Raw genomic sequence first — 14,910 nt, forward strand, 5'->3', positions numbered from 1 at the left:
TCCACCGGCAACGCCGTTTTCTTAGTCACCGCAGTGACTAAAGAATCCACGGTAGGCCACAGATAGGCCTCACGTTCACTCACAGCCAAAGGATAGAGGCGGGACATAGCCCTAGCCACTTTAAGGCTTGCTTCCGGGACATCCCATTGAGCCGAAATTAAGGTGTGCATGGCATCATGCACGTGGAAGGTTCTAGGCGGGCGCTTCGTCCCCAGCATAATGGCAGAGCCAACAGGGGCTGAGGGAGAGACGTCCTCCGGAGAGGAAATCTTCAAAGTGTCCATGGCCTGTATCAACAGGTTGGGCAAATCCTCTGGGCTAAAAAGCCGCGCTGCAGAGGGGTCATCTGCTCCATCCAAGCGGGGATCCGTCTCCTCCAAGGAATCCGCAAAGGACCGTTGGGAGACCTCAGACACGCTGCCCTCATCTACATCGGAGGAGACAAAGTCCTCCAAGGCCTGGGAATCAACCCGAGGGCGTTTACCTCTGGGAACCTCAACCTCTTTACCAGACGAGGGAGCAGGGGCAGCGTTTTGCATGAGGAAGGCCTGATGCAGCAGCAAAACAAACTCGGGGGAGAAACCCCCCAGACTGTGCACTTCCGCAGCCTGGCCAACAGCCCTAGACGCACCCTCAACCGGCGCTCGCAAGAGCGGGGGAGAGACATGCTGCGCATCCAAAATGGCGTCCGGCGCGACACTCCGCGAAGGAGCCGCGCGGGAAGAACGGCATTTAACTTTAGCCACTTTTGTGCCGTCGCCCAAATTAAGGGCATTCATGGCATTAATGTCTCCAACCTCAAGGGCGGCCCACGAAGAAGCCGTCCAAGCCGCGTGGCCGGCCAAGATGGCGGAGGCGAGGAGCGGGGGATGGGCATTTATGGCGGGAAAAACCGCCACGCCGGAGGAAGGACCGGGACATTCATCGGTCACGAAACTGTCACCCAACAAGGGCGAATCAGGCTTTAAGACCCCCGCATCCCCTCTAGAAGCGCTCAAGCGATCCGGGGAGCGACCCTTTGCGCCCTCGCCCTCCGACGCCATATGCCACGAGGAGAAGAATCGGGGAACCCCCTGCCCGCTATAAAAAGGTAAAAATTACCTGCTTGCCGCTCCGAGCTGTAACGACCTGGTGTCCCAGTGAGTAGCTGCAATAAACGTTTAAATAAACGTCGAAATAAACGCCTTTAAAGACGTTCAAAAAAAATTTTTTTTTTTTTTAACGGAGCCAGCGGGAGGGGGGGAGAAAAGGAGGGACCTGGCACCACCAGGTTTGCACTTGCTCAAAAGAGCCCTCAACCCCAGGCACTCAACAAAACCTAAAAATTAGGCTTGGAGGCCTAGCCAGAGCTGCTGCTGTGTGTGACCACCACCTGCTGAGATAGAGAACATACTGAGGAGTTTCCGGCAGCACATGACCACATATAGGGAGGCAAAAGTTTGCTCTCTATCTCCACCTGCTGGTAGATGGACACAACCCACCAGTCTATGGATTGATCAGCTTGATGATATGGAACGGCGCTTAACTTTAGCCGCTTTTTTGCCGTCGCCCAAATCAAGGGCGGCCATGGCATGAACGTCTCCCAGCTCATGGGCGGCCCAAGAAGAAGCCGTCCGAGCAGAGTGGCCGGCCAAGATGGCGGAGGCGAGCAGCGGGGGATGGGCATTTATGGCGGGAAAAACCGCCGCGCCGGAGGAAGACCCGGAACACTGACCGGCCTCCAAACTGACACCCACCAAGGGCGAATCAGACTTTAAAACCCCCGCATCCCCGCTAAAAGCGCACACGCGGTCCGGGGAGCGATTCTTCGCGCCCTTGCCCTCCGACGCCATAGGCCACATGGAGATCAATCGGGGAACCCCCTGCCCGCTATAAAAAGGTAAAAATTACCTGCTTCTCGCTCCGAGCTGTAACGACCTGGTGTCCCAGTGAGTAGCTGCAATAAACGTTTAAATAAACGTCGAAATAAACGCCCTTAAGGACGTCCAAAAATTTTTTTTTTTTTTTTGTTAACGGAGCCAGCGGGAGGGGGGAGAAAAGGAGGGACCTGGCGCCACCAGGTTTGCACTTGCTCAAGAAGAGCCCTCAACCCCAGGCACTCAACAAAACCTAAAAATTAGGCTTGGAGGCCTAGCCAGAGCTGCTGCTGTGTGTGACCACCACCTGCTGAGATAGAGAACATACTGAGGAGTTTCCGGCAGCACATGACCACATATAGGGAGGCAAAAGGATTGCTCTCTATCTCCACCTGCTGGTAGATGGACACAACCCACCAGTCTATGGATTGATCAGCATGATGATATGGAAACCTATGTTTCCAGACTGTTGCCATTTTATGTCATCATCCAGACCTCTCTAAGTGCATTCCTCTATTTTGCCTTCTACCATGTCCTCCACTATTAGAATAGCTAATCTGCGTTGACATACAAAACAGCAATTCTAAAATGTATGCCTGCAGTTACACATGCCTTGAGTGCTAAGTGCCAAGAAAATTAGCACTTGTGCACGTAATTGAACTATACACTATTCTATAAGTGCAAGTGACTTAGCATGTAACTGCAATGGAGATGCTCATGTAGGCAAAGCGTGAGAAAGGCATGGCAGTGTCTCCAACATATGCCCATAACTTGTACAATACTATGATTTGTACGCTTTGTTTGGCACACTTAAGTGCTCCCATTTATACCTGTCATTGACCTGGTGTAAATGATCTTGCCTAAATGAAGACACACCAATAAAGTTTACACTATTTTATAATGGCATCTTGGCACATATATGTCGTTATAGAATTGGAGCACCTAACTAGAGGCACCAAGTTATACAATTACCTCCAAAGTGTTAAAACGTAGTTAAGAACTTATTACATCTTAATTATAGCTTAAAAATTTGTGCTGAAGACGCTACAAGACTGGAATTTTATAGTTCATTACACGTTTCCATTAATTCACTCATATTAGAAACCTTTATGGCACTTAAAAGCTAAAACGCTGAAAGAACTTCTCCAAGCATTAAACTTTTTCCCATTCTGTGCCTACAGTAACAGGATTACAACATAAGTAATTTAAAGCTAGCAGGTGATTTCTCCTGTGGTAGCTGTTCATCTTCCCTGAAGCCCATTTACCCAAAATCAAACAGACCTTTACCACGTGCAGGAACACCCCAATGGCCAAGAGGGCATAAAAAGTCAAATTATTAAAAAAAAAAACCAGTAAAACAGGCCCGTTTCTGACACAAATGAAATGGGCGCTAGCTAGGTTTTCCTCGGAGTGTGTACGTTTGAGAGAGTGCGAGTGCGTGTGTGTGACAGAGAGAGAGTGTGAGACTGCTGGGTGCGAGTGCGTGTGTGTTTGTGACACAGAGAGTGTGAGACTGCTGGGTGCGAGTGCGTGTGTGTTTGTGACACAGAGAGTGTGAGACTGCTGGGTGCGAGTGTGTGTGTGTGTGACACAGAGAGTGTGAGACTGCTGGGTGCGAGTGTGTGTGTGTGTGACAGAGAGAGAGTGTGAGACTGCTGGGTGCGAGTGTGTGTGTGTGTGACAGAGAGAGAGTGTGAGACTGCTGGGTGCGAGTGTGTGTGTGTGTGACAGAGAGAGAGTGTGAGACTGCTGGGTGCGAGTGTGTGTGTGTGTGACAGAGAGAGAGTGTGAGACTGCTGGGTGCGAGTGTGTGTGTGTGTGACAGAGAGAGAGTGTGAGACTGCTGGGTGCGAGTGTGTGTGTGTGTGACAGAGAGAGAGTGTGAGACTGCTGGGTGCGAGTGTGTGTGTGTGTGACAGAGAGAGAGTGTGAGACTGCTGGGTGCGAGTGTGTGTGTGTGTGACAGAGAGAGAGTGTGAGACTGCTGGGTGCGAGTGCGTGTGTGTGTGACAGAGAGAGAGTGTGAGACTGCTGGGTGCGAGTGCGTTTGTGTGTGACAGAGAGAGAGTGTGAGACTGCTGGGTGCGAGTGCGTTTGTGTGTGACAGAGAGAGAGTGTGAGACTGCTGGGTGCGAGTGCGTTTGTGTGTGACAGAGAGAGAGTGTGAGACTGCTGGGTGCGAGTGCGTGTGTGTGTGACAGAGAGAGAGTGTGAGACTGCTGGGTGCGAGTGCGTGTGTGTGTGACAGAGAGAGAGTGTGAGACTGCTGGGTGCGAGTGCGTGTGTGTGACAGAGAGAGAGTGTGAGACTGCTGGGTGCGAGTGCGTGTGTGTGACAGAGAGAGAGTGTGAGACTGCTGGGTGCGAGTGCGTGTGTGTGACAGAGAGAGAGTGTGAGACTGCTGGGTGCGAGTGCGTGTGTGTGACAGAGAGAGAGTGTGAGACTGCTGGGTGCGAGTGCGTGTGTGTGACAGAGAGAGAGTGTGAGACTGCTGGGTGCGAGTGCGTGTGTGTGACAGAGAGAGAGTGTGAGACTGCTGGGTGCGAGTGCGTGTGTGTGACAGAGAGAGAGTGTGAGACTGCTGGGTGCGAGTGTGTGTGTGTGACAGAGAGAGAGTGTGAGACTGCTGGGTGCGAGTGCGTGTGTGTGACAGAGAGAGAGTGTGAGACTGCTGGGTGCGAGTGCGTGTGTGTGACAGAGAGAGAGTGTGAGACTGCTGGGTGCGAGTGCGTGTGTGTGACAGAGAGAGAGTGTGAGACTGCTGGGTGCGAGTGTGTGTTTGTGACAGAGAGAGAGTGTGAGACTGCTGGGTGCGAGTGTGTGTTTGTGACAGAGAGAGAGTGTGAGACTGCTGGGTGCGAGTGTGTGTTTGTGACAGAGAGAGAGTGTGAGACTGCTGGGTGCGAGTGTGTGTGTGTGTGACAGAGAGAGAGTGTGAGACTGCTGGGTGCGAGTGTGTGTGTGTGTGACAGAGAGAGAGTGTGAGACTGCTGGGTGCGAGTGCGTGTGTGTGACAGAGAGAGAGTGTGAGACTGCTGGGTGCGAGTGCGTGTTTGTGTGACAGAGAGAGAGTGTGAGACTGCTGGGTGCGAGTGCGTGTTTGTGTGACAGAGAGAGAGTGTGAGACTGCTGGGTGCGAGTGCGTGTTTGTGTGACAGAGAGAGAGTGTGAGACTGCTGGGTGCGAGTGTGTGTTTGTGACACAGAGAGTGTGAGACTGCTGGGTGCGAGTGTGTGTTTGTGACAGAGAGAGAGTGTGAGACTGCTGGGTGCGAGTGTGTGTGTGTGTGACAGAGAGAGAGTGTGAGACTGCTGGGTGCGAGTGTGTGTGTGACAGAGAGAGAGTGTGAGACTGCTGGGTGCGAGTGTGTGTGTGTGTGACAGAGAGAGAGTGTGAGACTGCTGGGTGCGAGTGTGTGTGTGTGTGACAGAGAGAGAGTGTGAGACTGCTGGGTGCGAGTGTGTGTGTGTGTGACAGAGAGAGAGTGTGAGACTGCTGGGTGCGAGTGTGTGTGTGTGTGACAGAGAGAGAGTGTGAGACTGCTGGGTGCGAGTGTGTGTGTGTGTGACAGAGAGAGAGTGTGAGACTGCTGGGTGCGAGTGCGTGTGTGTGTGACAGAGAGAGAGTGTGAGACTGCTGGGTGCGAGTGTGTGTGTGTGTGACAGAGAGAGAGTGTGAGACTGCTGGGTGCGAGTGTGTGTGTGTGTGACAGAGAGAGAGTGTGAGACTGCTGGGTGCGAGTGTGTGTGTGTGTGACAGAGAGAGAGTGTGAGACTGCTGGGTGCGAGTGTGTGTGTGTGTGACAGAGAGAGAGTGTGAGACTGCTGGGTGCGAGTGTGTGTGTGTGTGACAGAGAGAGAGTGTGAGACTGCTGGGTGCGAGTGTGTGTGTGTGTGACAGAGAGAGAGTGTGAGACTGCTGGGTGCGAGTGTGTGTGTGTGTGACAGAGAGAGAGTGTGAGACTGCTGGGTGCGAGTGTGTGTGTGTGTGACAGAGAGAGAGTGTGAGACTGCTGGGTGCGAGTGTGTGTGTGTGTGACAGAGAGAGAGTGTGAGACTGCTGGGTGCGAGTGTGTTTGTGTGTGACAGAGAGAGAGTGTGAGACTGCTGGGTGCGAGTGTGTTTGTGTGTGACAGAGAGAGAGTGTGAGACTGCTGGGTGCGAGTGTGTTTGTGTGTGACAGAGAGAGAGTGTGAGACTGCTGGGTGCGAGTGTGTTTGTGTGTGACAGAGAGAGAGTGTGAGACTGCTGGGTGCGAGTGTGTTTGTGTGTGACAGAGAGAGAGTGTGAGACTGCTGGGTGCGAGTGTGTTTGTGTGTGACAGAGAGAGAGTGTGAGACTGCTGGGTGCGAGTGTTTCTCCTCTGTCCCCTGCCCCCCCCTCCAGCCACCCAGCGATTCTCCACTCTCCCCTGCTCCCCCTCCAGCCACCCAGCGATTCTCCTTTTACCCTTACCTCCCCCCCTCCAGCCACCCACCGATGCTCTTCTCTCCCCTGCTCCCCCTCCAGCCACCCAGCGATTCTCCTCTCTCCCCTGCCCCCCCTCGTCACCCAGCGATTCTCTTGTGTCCCCTGCCCCCTCTCCAGCCACCCAGCGATTCTTTTTCCCTTGCCCACCCCTCCAGCCACCCACCGATGCTCTTCTCTCCCCTGCACCCCCTCCAGCCACCCAGTAATTCTCCTCTCTCCCCTGCACCCCCTCCAGCCACCCAGCGATTGTCCTATGTCCCCTGGCCCCCCCCCCCTCCAGCCACCCAGCGATTCTGCTCTCTCCCCTGCCGCCCCTCCAGCCACCCAGCAAGCGAATGATACATACCTGTAGCAGGTGTTCTCTGAGGACAGCAGGCTGATTGTTCTCACGACTGGGTTGACGTCCACAGCAGCCCCCACCAACCGGAACAAAACTTTGCGGGTGGTCCCGCAAGCAGGGCACGCCCACCGCGCATGCGCGGCCGCCTTCCCGCCCGTGCGCGACCGTTCCCGCTCAGTTGAATGACAAGCAAAAATGATCAAAACGCAACTCCAAAGGGGAGGAGGGAGGGTAGGTGAGAACAATCAGCCTGCTGTCCTCGGAGAACACCTGCTACAGGTATGTATCATTCGCTTTCTCCGAGGACAAGCAGGCTGCTTGTTCTCACGACTGGGGTATCCCTAGCTCTCAGGCTCACTCAAAACAAGAACCCAGGTCAATTGAACCTCGCAACGGCGAGGGTATAACAGAAATTGACCTACGAAGAACAACTAACTGAGAGTGCAGCCTGACCAGAATAAATTCGGGTCCTGGAGGGTGGAGTTGGATTTAAACCCCAAACAGATTCTGCAGCACCGACTGCCCGAACCGACTATCGCGTCGGGTATCCTGCTGGAGGCAGTAATGTGATGTGAATGTGTGGACAGATGACCACGTCACAGCCTTGCAAATCTCTTCAATAGTGGCTGACTTCAAGTGAGCCACCGACGCTGCCATGGCTCTGACACTATGAGCAGTGACATGACCCTCAAGAGTCAGCCCAGCCTGGGCGTAAGTGAAGGAAATGCAATCTGCTAGCCAATTGGAGATGGTGCGTTTCCCCGACAGCGACCCCTTTTCTGTTGGGGTCGAAAGAAACAAACAATTGGGCGTACTGTCTGTGGGGCTGTGTCCTCTCCAAATAGAAGGCCAACGCTCGTTTGCAGTCCAATGTGTGCAACTGACATTCAGCAGGGCGGGTATGCAGTCTGGGAAAGAATGTTGACAAGAGAATTGACTGGTTAAGATGGAACTCCGACACCACCTTTGGCAGGCACTTAGGGTGAGTACGGAGCACTACTCTGTTATGATGAAATTTTGTATATGGAGCATGAGCTACCAGGGCTTGAAGCTCACTGACCCTACGAGCTGAAGTAACTGCCACCAAGAAAATGACCTTCCAGGTCAAGTACTTCAGATGGCATGAATTCAGTGGCTCAAAAGGAGGTTTCATCAGCTGGGTGAGGACAACGTTGAGATCCCATGACACTGCTGGAGGCTTGACAGGGGGCCTTGACAAAAGCAAGCCTCTCATGAATCGAACGACTAAAGGCTCTCCAGAGATGGCTTTACCCTCCACACGATAATGGTGAGCACTAATCGCACTAAGGTGATTCCTTACTGAGTTGGTCTTGAGGCCAGACTCTGATAAGTGCAGAAGGTATTCAAGCAGGTTCTGTGCAGGACAAGAACGAGGTTCTAGGGCCTTGCTCTCACACCAAAAGACAAACCTCCTCAACTTGAAAAAGTAACTCTTTTTAGTGGAATCCTTCCTAGAGGCCAGCAAGACACGGGAGACACCCTCAGACAGACACAAAGAAGCGAAGTCTACGCCCTCAACATCCAGGCCGTGAGAGCCAGAGACTGAAGGTTGGGGTGCAGAAGCGCTCCGTCGTTCTGCGAAATGAGAGTCGGAAAACACTCCAATCTCCACGGTTCTTCGGAGGACAACTCCAGAAGAAGAGGGAACCAGATCTGGCGGGGCCAAAAGGGCGCTATCAGAATCATGGTGCCGTGGTCTTGCTTGAGCTTCAGTAAGGTCTTCCCCAACAAAGGTATGGGAGGATAAGCATACAGGAGGCCGGTCCTCCAATGGAGGAGAAAGGCATCCGACGCTAGCCTGCCGTGTGCCTGTAGTCTGGAACAGAGGCAGCTTGTGGTTGGTCTGAGAGGCGAAAAGGTCCACCGAGGGGGTGCCCCACTCTCGGAAGATCTTGCGTACCACTCTGGAATGGAACGACCACTCGTGCGGTTGCATGACTCTGCTCAGTCTGTCGGCCAGACTGTTGTTTACGCCTGCCAGGTATGTGGCTTGGAGGAGCATGCCGAACTGGCAGGCCCAACGCCACACCCCTACTTGTTGATGTAATACATTGCAACCTGATTGTCTGTCCGAATTTGCATAATTTGACAGGACAGCCGATCTCTGAAAGCCTTCAGTGCGTTCCAGACCGCTCGGAGCTCCAGGAGGATGGATCTGAAGATCTTTTTCCTGGAGGGACCACAGACCCTGGGTGTGGAGCCCATCGACATGAGCTCCCCACCCCAGGCGAGATGCATCCGTCGTTAGCACTTTCGTGGGCTGAGGAATTTGGAATGGGCATCCCAGAGTCAAATTGGTCCGAATGGTCCACCAGTGCAGTGAAGTGCGGCAACTGATGGAGAGGCGGATGACATCTTCTAGATTCCCGGTGGCCTGGCACCACTGGGAAGCTAGGGTCCATTGAGCAGATCTCATGTGAAGACGAGCCATGGGAGTCACATGAACTGTGGAGGCCATATGACCCAGAAGTCTCAACATCTGCCGAGCTGTGATCTGCTGAGACGCTCTGGTCTGGGAAGCCAGGGACAGAAGGTTGTTGGCCCTCGCTTCGGGAAGGAAGGCCTGAGCCGTCTGAGTATTCAGCAGAGCTCCTATGAATTCCAGAGATTGGGCTGGCTGGAGATGGGACTTTGGGTAATTTATCACAAACCCCAGCAGCTCCAGGAGTTGAATAGTGCACTGCATGGACCGGAGAGCTCCTGCCTCCGAGGTGTTCTTGACCAGCCAATCATCGAGATATGGGAACACGTGCACTCCCAGCTTGCGTAGATATGCCGCGACCACCACGAGGCACTTCGTGAACACCCGTGGGGCAGAGGCGAGCCCAAAGGGCAGCACACAATACTGAAAATACCGTGTGCCCAGGCGGAATCTGAGATACTGTCTGTGAGCTGGCAGTATCGGGATGTGAGTGTATGCGTCCTTTAAATCCAGGGAACATAGCTAATCGTTCTTCTGAATCATTGGCAGAAGGATGCCCAAGGAAAGCATCCTGAACTTTTCTTTGACCAGATATTTGTTCAGGCCTCTCAGGTCTAGGATGGGGCGCATCCCCCCGTTTTCCTTTCCACAAGGAAGTACCTGGAATAGAATCCCTGCCCTTCCTGCCCGGGTGGTACGGGCTCGACCGCATTGGCACTGAGAAGGGCGGAGAGTTCCTCTGCAAGTACCTGCTTGTGATGGGAGCTGAAGGATTGAGCTCCCGGAGGACAATTTGGTGGAGGGGAGGCCAAATTCAGGGCGTATCCGCACCGCACTATTTGGAGAACCCACTGGTCGGAGGTTATAAGAGGCCACCTTTGGTGAAAAAATTTTAACCTCCCCCCGACTGGCAGATCGTCCAGTACGGACACTTTGATGGCGGCTATGTTCCCGTGGATCCAGTCAAAAGCCCGTCCCCGGCTTTTGCTGTGGAGGTGCAGGGGGCTGCTTAGGCGCACGCTGTTGACGGGAACGAGCGTGCTGGGACTGTCCCTGTGCCTGATAACCTTCGGGCCAGCTGGGTGTACCTACGCTTGTTGTAGGCGTAGGGCGCAGCCTGCCTGGCCCGGGAAAAACGTCCACCTGCAGAGGTGGATGCTGAAGGTGCCCGGTGGGAGAGCTTGTCGAGGGCGGTTTTCCGCTGATGTAGTTGGTCCACCAACTGCTCGACCTTCTCACCAAAAATATTATCCCCCCGGCAAGGGACGTCGGCCAGTCTCTGCTGGGTGCGGTTGTCCAGGTCAGAGGCACGCAGCCATGAGAGCCTGCGCATCACTATACCTTGGGCCGCAGTACGAGATGCCACGTCACAGGTGTCATATATACCCCTGGACAGGAACTTTCTGCACGCCTTCAGCTGCCTGACCACCTCCTGAAAAGGCCTGGACTGCTCCGGGGGGAGCTTGTCGACCAGGTCCGCCAGTTGCTTCACATTATTCCGCATGTGGATGCTCGTGTAGAGCTGGTAAGACTGGATGCGGGTCACGAGCATGGAAGATTGGTAGGCCTTCCTCCCAAACGAGTCCAGAGTGCGAGACTCCCGCCCCGGGGGCGCCGAAGCGGTATCCCTCGAACTCCGTGCCCTCTTGAGAGCAGAGTCCATGACCGCCGAGTCATGAGGCAATTGGGGCCGCATTAACTCTGGGTCCGAGTGGATCCTGTATTGGGACCCCACTTTCTTGGGGATGGTGGGATTAGATAATGGTCTCAACCAGTTCCGAAGCAGTGTCTCTTTGAGGACATTGTGCAACGGCACCATGGAGGACTCTCTAGGTGGTGATGGATAGTCGAGGACCTCGAGCATCTCAGCCCTCGGCTCATCCACCGAGACCACGGGAAAGGGAATGGAAATGGACATATCCCTGACGAAGGAGGCAAAGGAGAGGCTCTCAGGTGGTGAGAGCTTTCTCTCTGGTGAAGGAGTGGGGTCGGAGGGAAGGCCCACAGACTCCTCTGAGGAGAATTATCTAGGGTCCTCCTCCTCCCCCCACGAGGCCTCTTCCTCGGTGTCGGACATGAGCTCCTGTAACTCAGTCCTCAACCGGGCCCGGCTCGACGTCGAGGCACCGAGGCCTCGGTGGCGTCGTCGAGTGGTGGAGTCCCGTGCCGGCGGGGGTGAAGCTCCCTCCATCGACGGGGACTCCACCTGCGTGGCGGTCGAGACCGGCGCCGCAAGCGGCGTCGAAGGCCTTGGCACCGGGCTAGAGCACGCCGGCGCCTCCATCAACGGCGCCGAGGGCGCAAGCACCCCCGGCACAGTCTGGCGCATCAGCCCTTCCGGGATCCCCGGAAGGATGGCTCGGAGGCACTCGTCCAGGCCCGCTGTCGGGAAAGACGAGGGGGCCGGTAGAGGTGTCGGTGCCGGAAGCTGCTCGGGTCCAGGAGACTGCACCGAAGTGCTGGCACCCTGACGTGCTGATACCTCTACTACAGAAGGGGACCTCTCCTCTCGACGCTGCCGCTTCCTCGGCGTCGACTCATCCCTGGCGCCGGGAGCCGGATGCGTCGTGGGCGACCGATGACGGTGCTTCTTCGCTTTTTTACGGTGCCCGTCATCGGCGCTCGGTGGGACAGAAGAGGAGGAAGTGGATCCCCCTCGGCCTCGAGGAATCGGGTCCGACAGGGTTCGGTCCCGAGGGCCCTGGGTAGAGGGAGTGACCGGGGCCGATTGCCCACGCGGCCTCTCACCCCTGCCGTCTCCGGAGGACCGGCGGGCCGACGGGACCTGTGCTCCTGGGGTCGGTGCCGTCGGTGCCGATTTCGTGGACATCGATACCGGTACCGAAGATCCGGCCGTCGATACCGATGCCGTCGAAGTCGACGTCGAGGGGCCGGCGCAAGTTCCAAAAAGACGGTCCCGAAGAACTTGCCTCGCTACCTGTGTCCGTTTCCGGAGACCGAGACAAAAGGTGCACGTCTTGGTATCGTGCTCCGGCCCGAGGCACTGGAGGCACCAAGCGTGGGTGTCGGTCTGCGAGATATGCCGGCCGCACCGACCACACTTTTTAAATCTACTCGGGACCTTCGAGGACATCGACGGAAAAATCGCGTCGGCGAAGTCAAAGTCGTCGATGGTGGCGGTAAAATCACACCTCGAAAATAAATCGACCGCACGCCCCCGCTAAAAAACGAGGGAAAAACAAAGTTCAGCGTTTTGTTTTGTTTTTTTTTACACAAAATAAAAGATAAAAACGGAGAACAACGAAAGAGAAAAAAGTTCGCGGCGAAAGCGCGATTCGGTTTCCGGGGCTGACAGAGAGAGAGAGACGAACGCGGCTCTCTCCAGCGCGGAAAAGAAAAGACTGAGCGGGAACGGTCGCGCACGGTCGGGAAGACGGCCGCGCATGCGCGGTGGGCGTGCCCTGCGTGCGGGACCGCCCGCAAAGTTTTGTTCCGGTTGGTGGGGGCTGCCGTGGACGTCAACCCAGTCGTGAGAACAAGCAGCCTGCTTGTCCTCGGAGAAATTCTCCTTCCCCTTACAGCACCACAAAACACATGCAAACAACGGCCGCGCCACAGCCCTACTCAGTGGTTGGTTTCCACAGCGCCTGCACACGCCCACCTTAGCAGCTGGGCGCGCGCATTACACAGCAGCCCCACCCATCGACCTCTCTGGGCGCACTCTGCACAATGAACCAGCCTACCCGTCAACCTGCCAATCGGTGCTATGTACACTGCTCAGCGCCCTGCCCACCAACTGCCACAGCGTTTTGGGTCTAACGATACCGCCCAAATCTCTGCCCCTCCGCCAACCGCCCAACCTCCACTGCTGTGCACAGCTCAGCGTGCATGCCCACTGAACGATAAACCCAATCGCCGCCGTGCACCCACCCTCCCACCTGTGGTTAGTCGGTGCTGCGTGACGTACCCGGAAGTAAGCTGACGTCAATTCAGGAGATGGATACAGCCTTACAGAGAGCACAAATGCTTCAAGGCTTCACTGCCACGGAGTCAGCTTCAGAATGTTGGAGGTGCTTTTTATTATATAGGATATATGCTATGCCATATCATCTCACAGCAGGGTATTAGATAGCTTAACACATCTGAATATAATCAGAAACTAAAAAATTATTATAAATATTATATAAACATTTAGTACATGCCCTCCAAACCCAAAATTAAAAATCTGAATTTCAGCTCAGTTTCATAGCACTAGTACACAGCAGCAGCCAGTCTGATTCTAACTACCTGAATAATGTTCAGTAGCAATTTTATACTAGCTTACCAAATGCTGATCCTCTGTCATAAGGGTTCATCTGCCACTTGTTGAAAACTACAAAACATGAAGAGGCAAAGAAATTGTTTTAGGACTGCTAACCAGAAACACCACATTACAAGGCTAAAATTGTTTGACCTCATGACTCGTACATGAAACACTAAAAACTGGTTAAAAGATAGAAAACAGAGAGTAGGGTTATGGGGATGTTAAATTCCTGCAGGTAGTGATCTCACGAGATGAGGGGTGATGTGGTTCATCATGAGTGTTTCGGGACAAAGATGGCATCTAATTAATGTCCATATCCCCCCCCCCCCTCCAAACACTCCCCAACTCAATCCCCAGTCTTCTGCTCTGTTCCCCTAGCCCTTTCTTCTGCTCTTTCAAGGGTCTCCAGTCCAATGGACATTTCTTCTCTCCCTATGTCCATTATCAGTCCCTCTGTGTCCTGTCCAGCACCTGCCTACTGTGTCCCCACTCCTCCCTGCCCCTTCTAGTGTCCAGCTGTTCTCCCTCATCGAGGGGCAGGAATATCTCAAATTTTTCTGTTTTCATTTTTGGGTTCAGTGTCTTTCTCACTCTTCCCTCTGCCTTCCCCCCTTGGCATCTCTCTCCTTCCCTCCATTACTACAGCCTCTCTCACTCACTCCTGCATCAAATCTCTCTTCTCTCCAGGTCACCTCCCCCTCCCCTCTCTCTCCATCCCTGCCTGCAGCATGGTTAGACATCTTTGTTTCCTCTCCCCCCCCCCCCCCACAAGGTCAGGCATCTTCCACTCGCATGTGCCCCCCTGAGAACCAGCATCTTCTACTCACCCCCCCCCCCCCCGAAGAACTATCATCTTCCACCCGCACCTGCCCCTCCCCAAAGAACCGGCATCTTGCACTCATGCACCCCCCCTCCCCCGAGGTCCATCAACTGTTTTCATGCCTTTCCTCCTCCCCCCCAATGCTCTTCCAACCTTCTCTTTCAATGCCAGCCAGCAGTGTCGGCGATCGAGGCAGGCCAGTCCCTGAAGATTTTTTCTGCAGCTCCCACCTACGCAGGAATAGGAAGTTGCGTCAGAGAAAGTGAGTGCTGCAGAAAGAAAGCTTCCAGGATTGACCCTGCCTTGATTGCTGACACTGCGGTGCTGGCACTGAATACAAAGGTTAGAAGAGGTGCAGGGTGAGGAAGAGAGGAATAAAAACAGTTGGCGGACCTCAGTGAGGCGTGGGTAGAAGATGCCGGTTCAGGTGGGGATGCAAGGCATGGGTGAAAAATGCAACTTCATATCTCTAAGAGGAGATCCACATGGGATTCCCGCAGTACACCGGTTGAAAAACACTGATTTTAAATCAACCAAAAAATATACACCTCGCATACCTTCCTTAAACTCAAATAATTAATCAACCGTAAAAATGCACACAATGTACAAATCAATAATTCAGGAACACGCTACAAGTACCGTAACCAGACCTAACAGACATACCACTACAGACATAAACCAAAACCGACCCACACCTATATGGAGAAGAAAAGGATCA

At 54.2% G+C, this 14,910-nt stretch overlaps 1 protein-coding gene across 1 annotated transcript in view; it reads right to left on the reverse strand.

Moving 5' to 3' along the window:
• DDX1 (DEAD-box helicase 1) overlaps positions 1 to 14,910 on the reverse strand; it is a 223,644-nt gene that overhangs the window by 153,887 nt on the left and 54,847 nt on the right. Inside the window, exon 6 of the mRNA XM_030198848.1 lies at positions 13,394 to 13,441. Within this exon, the coding sequence (XP_030054708.1) occupies positions 13,394 to 13,441 (48 nt within the window). The remainder of the gene's footprint in view (positions 1 to 13,393; positions 13,442 to 14,910) is intronic.

The sequence above is a fragment of the Microcaecilia unicolor genome, chromosome 3 (assembly GCF_901765095.1).
Source record: "Microcaecilia unicolor chromosome 3, aMicUni1.1, whole genome shotgun sequence".
In the NCBI taxonomy this organism is placed as follows: Eukaryota; Metazoa; Chordata; class Amphibia; order Gymnophiona; family Siphonopidae; genus Microcaecilia; species Microcaecilia unicolor.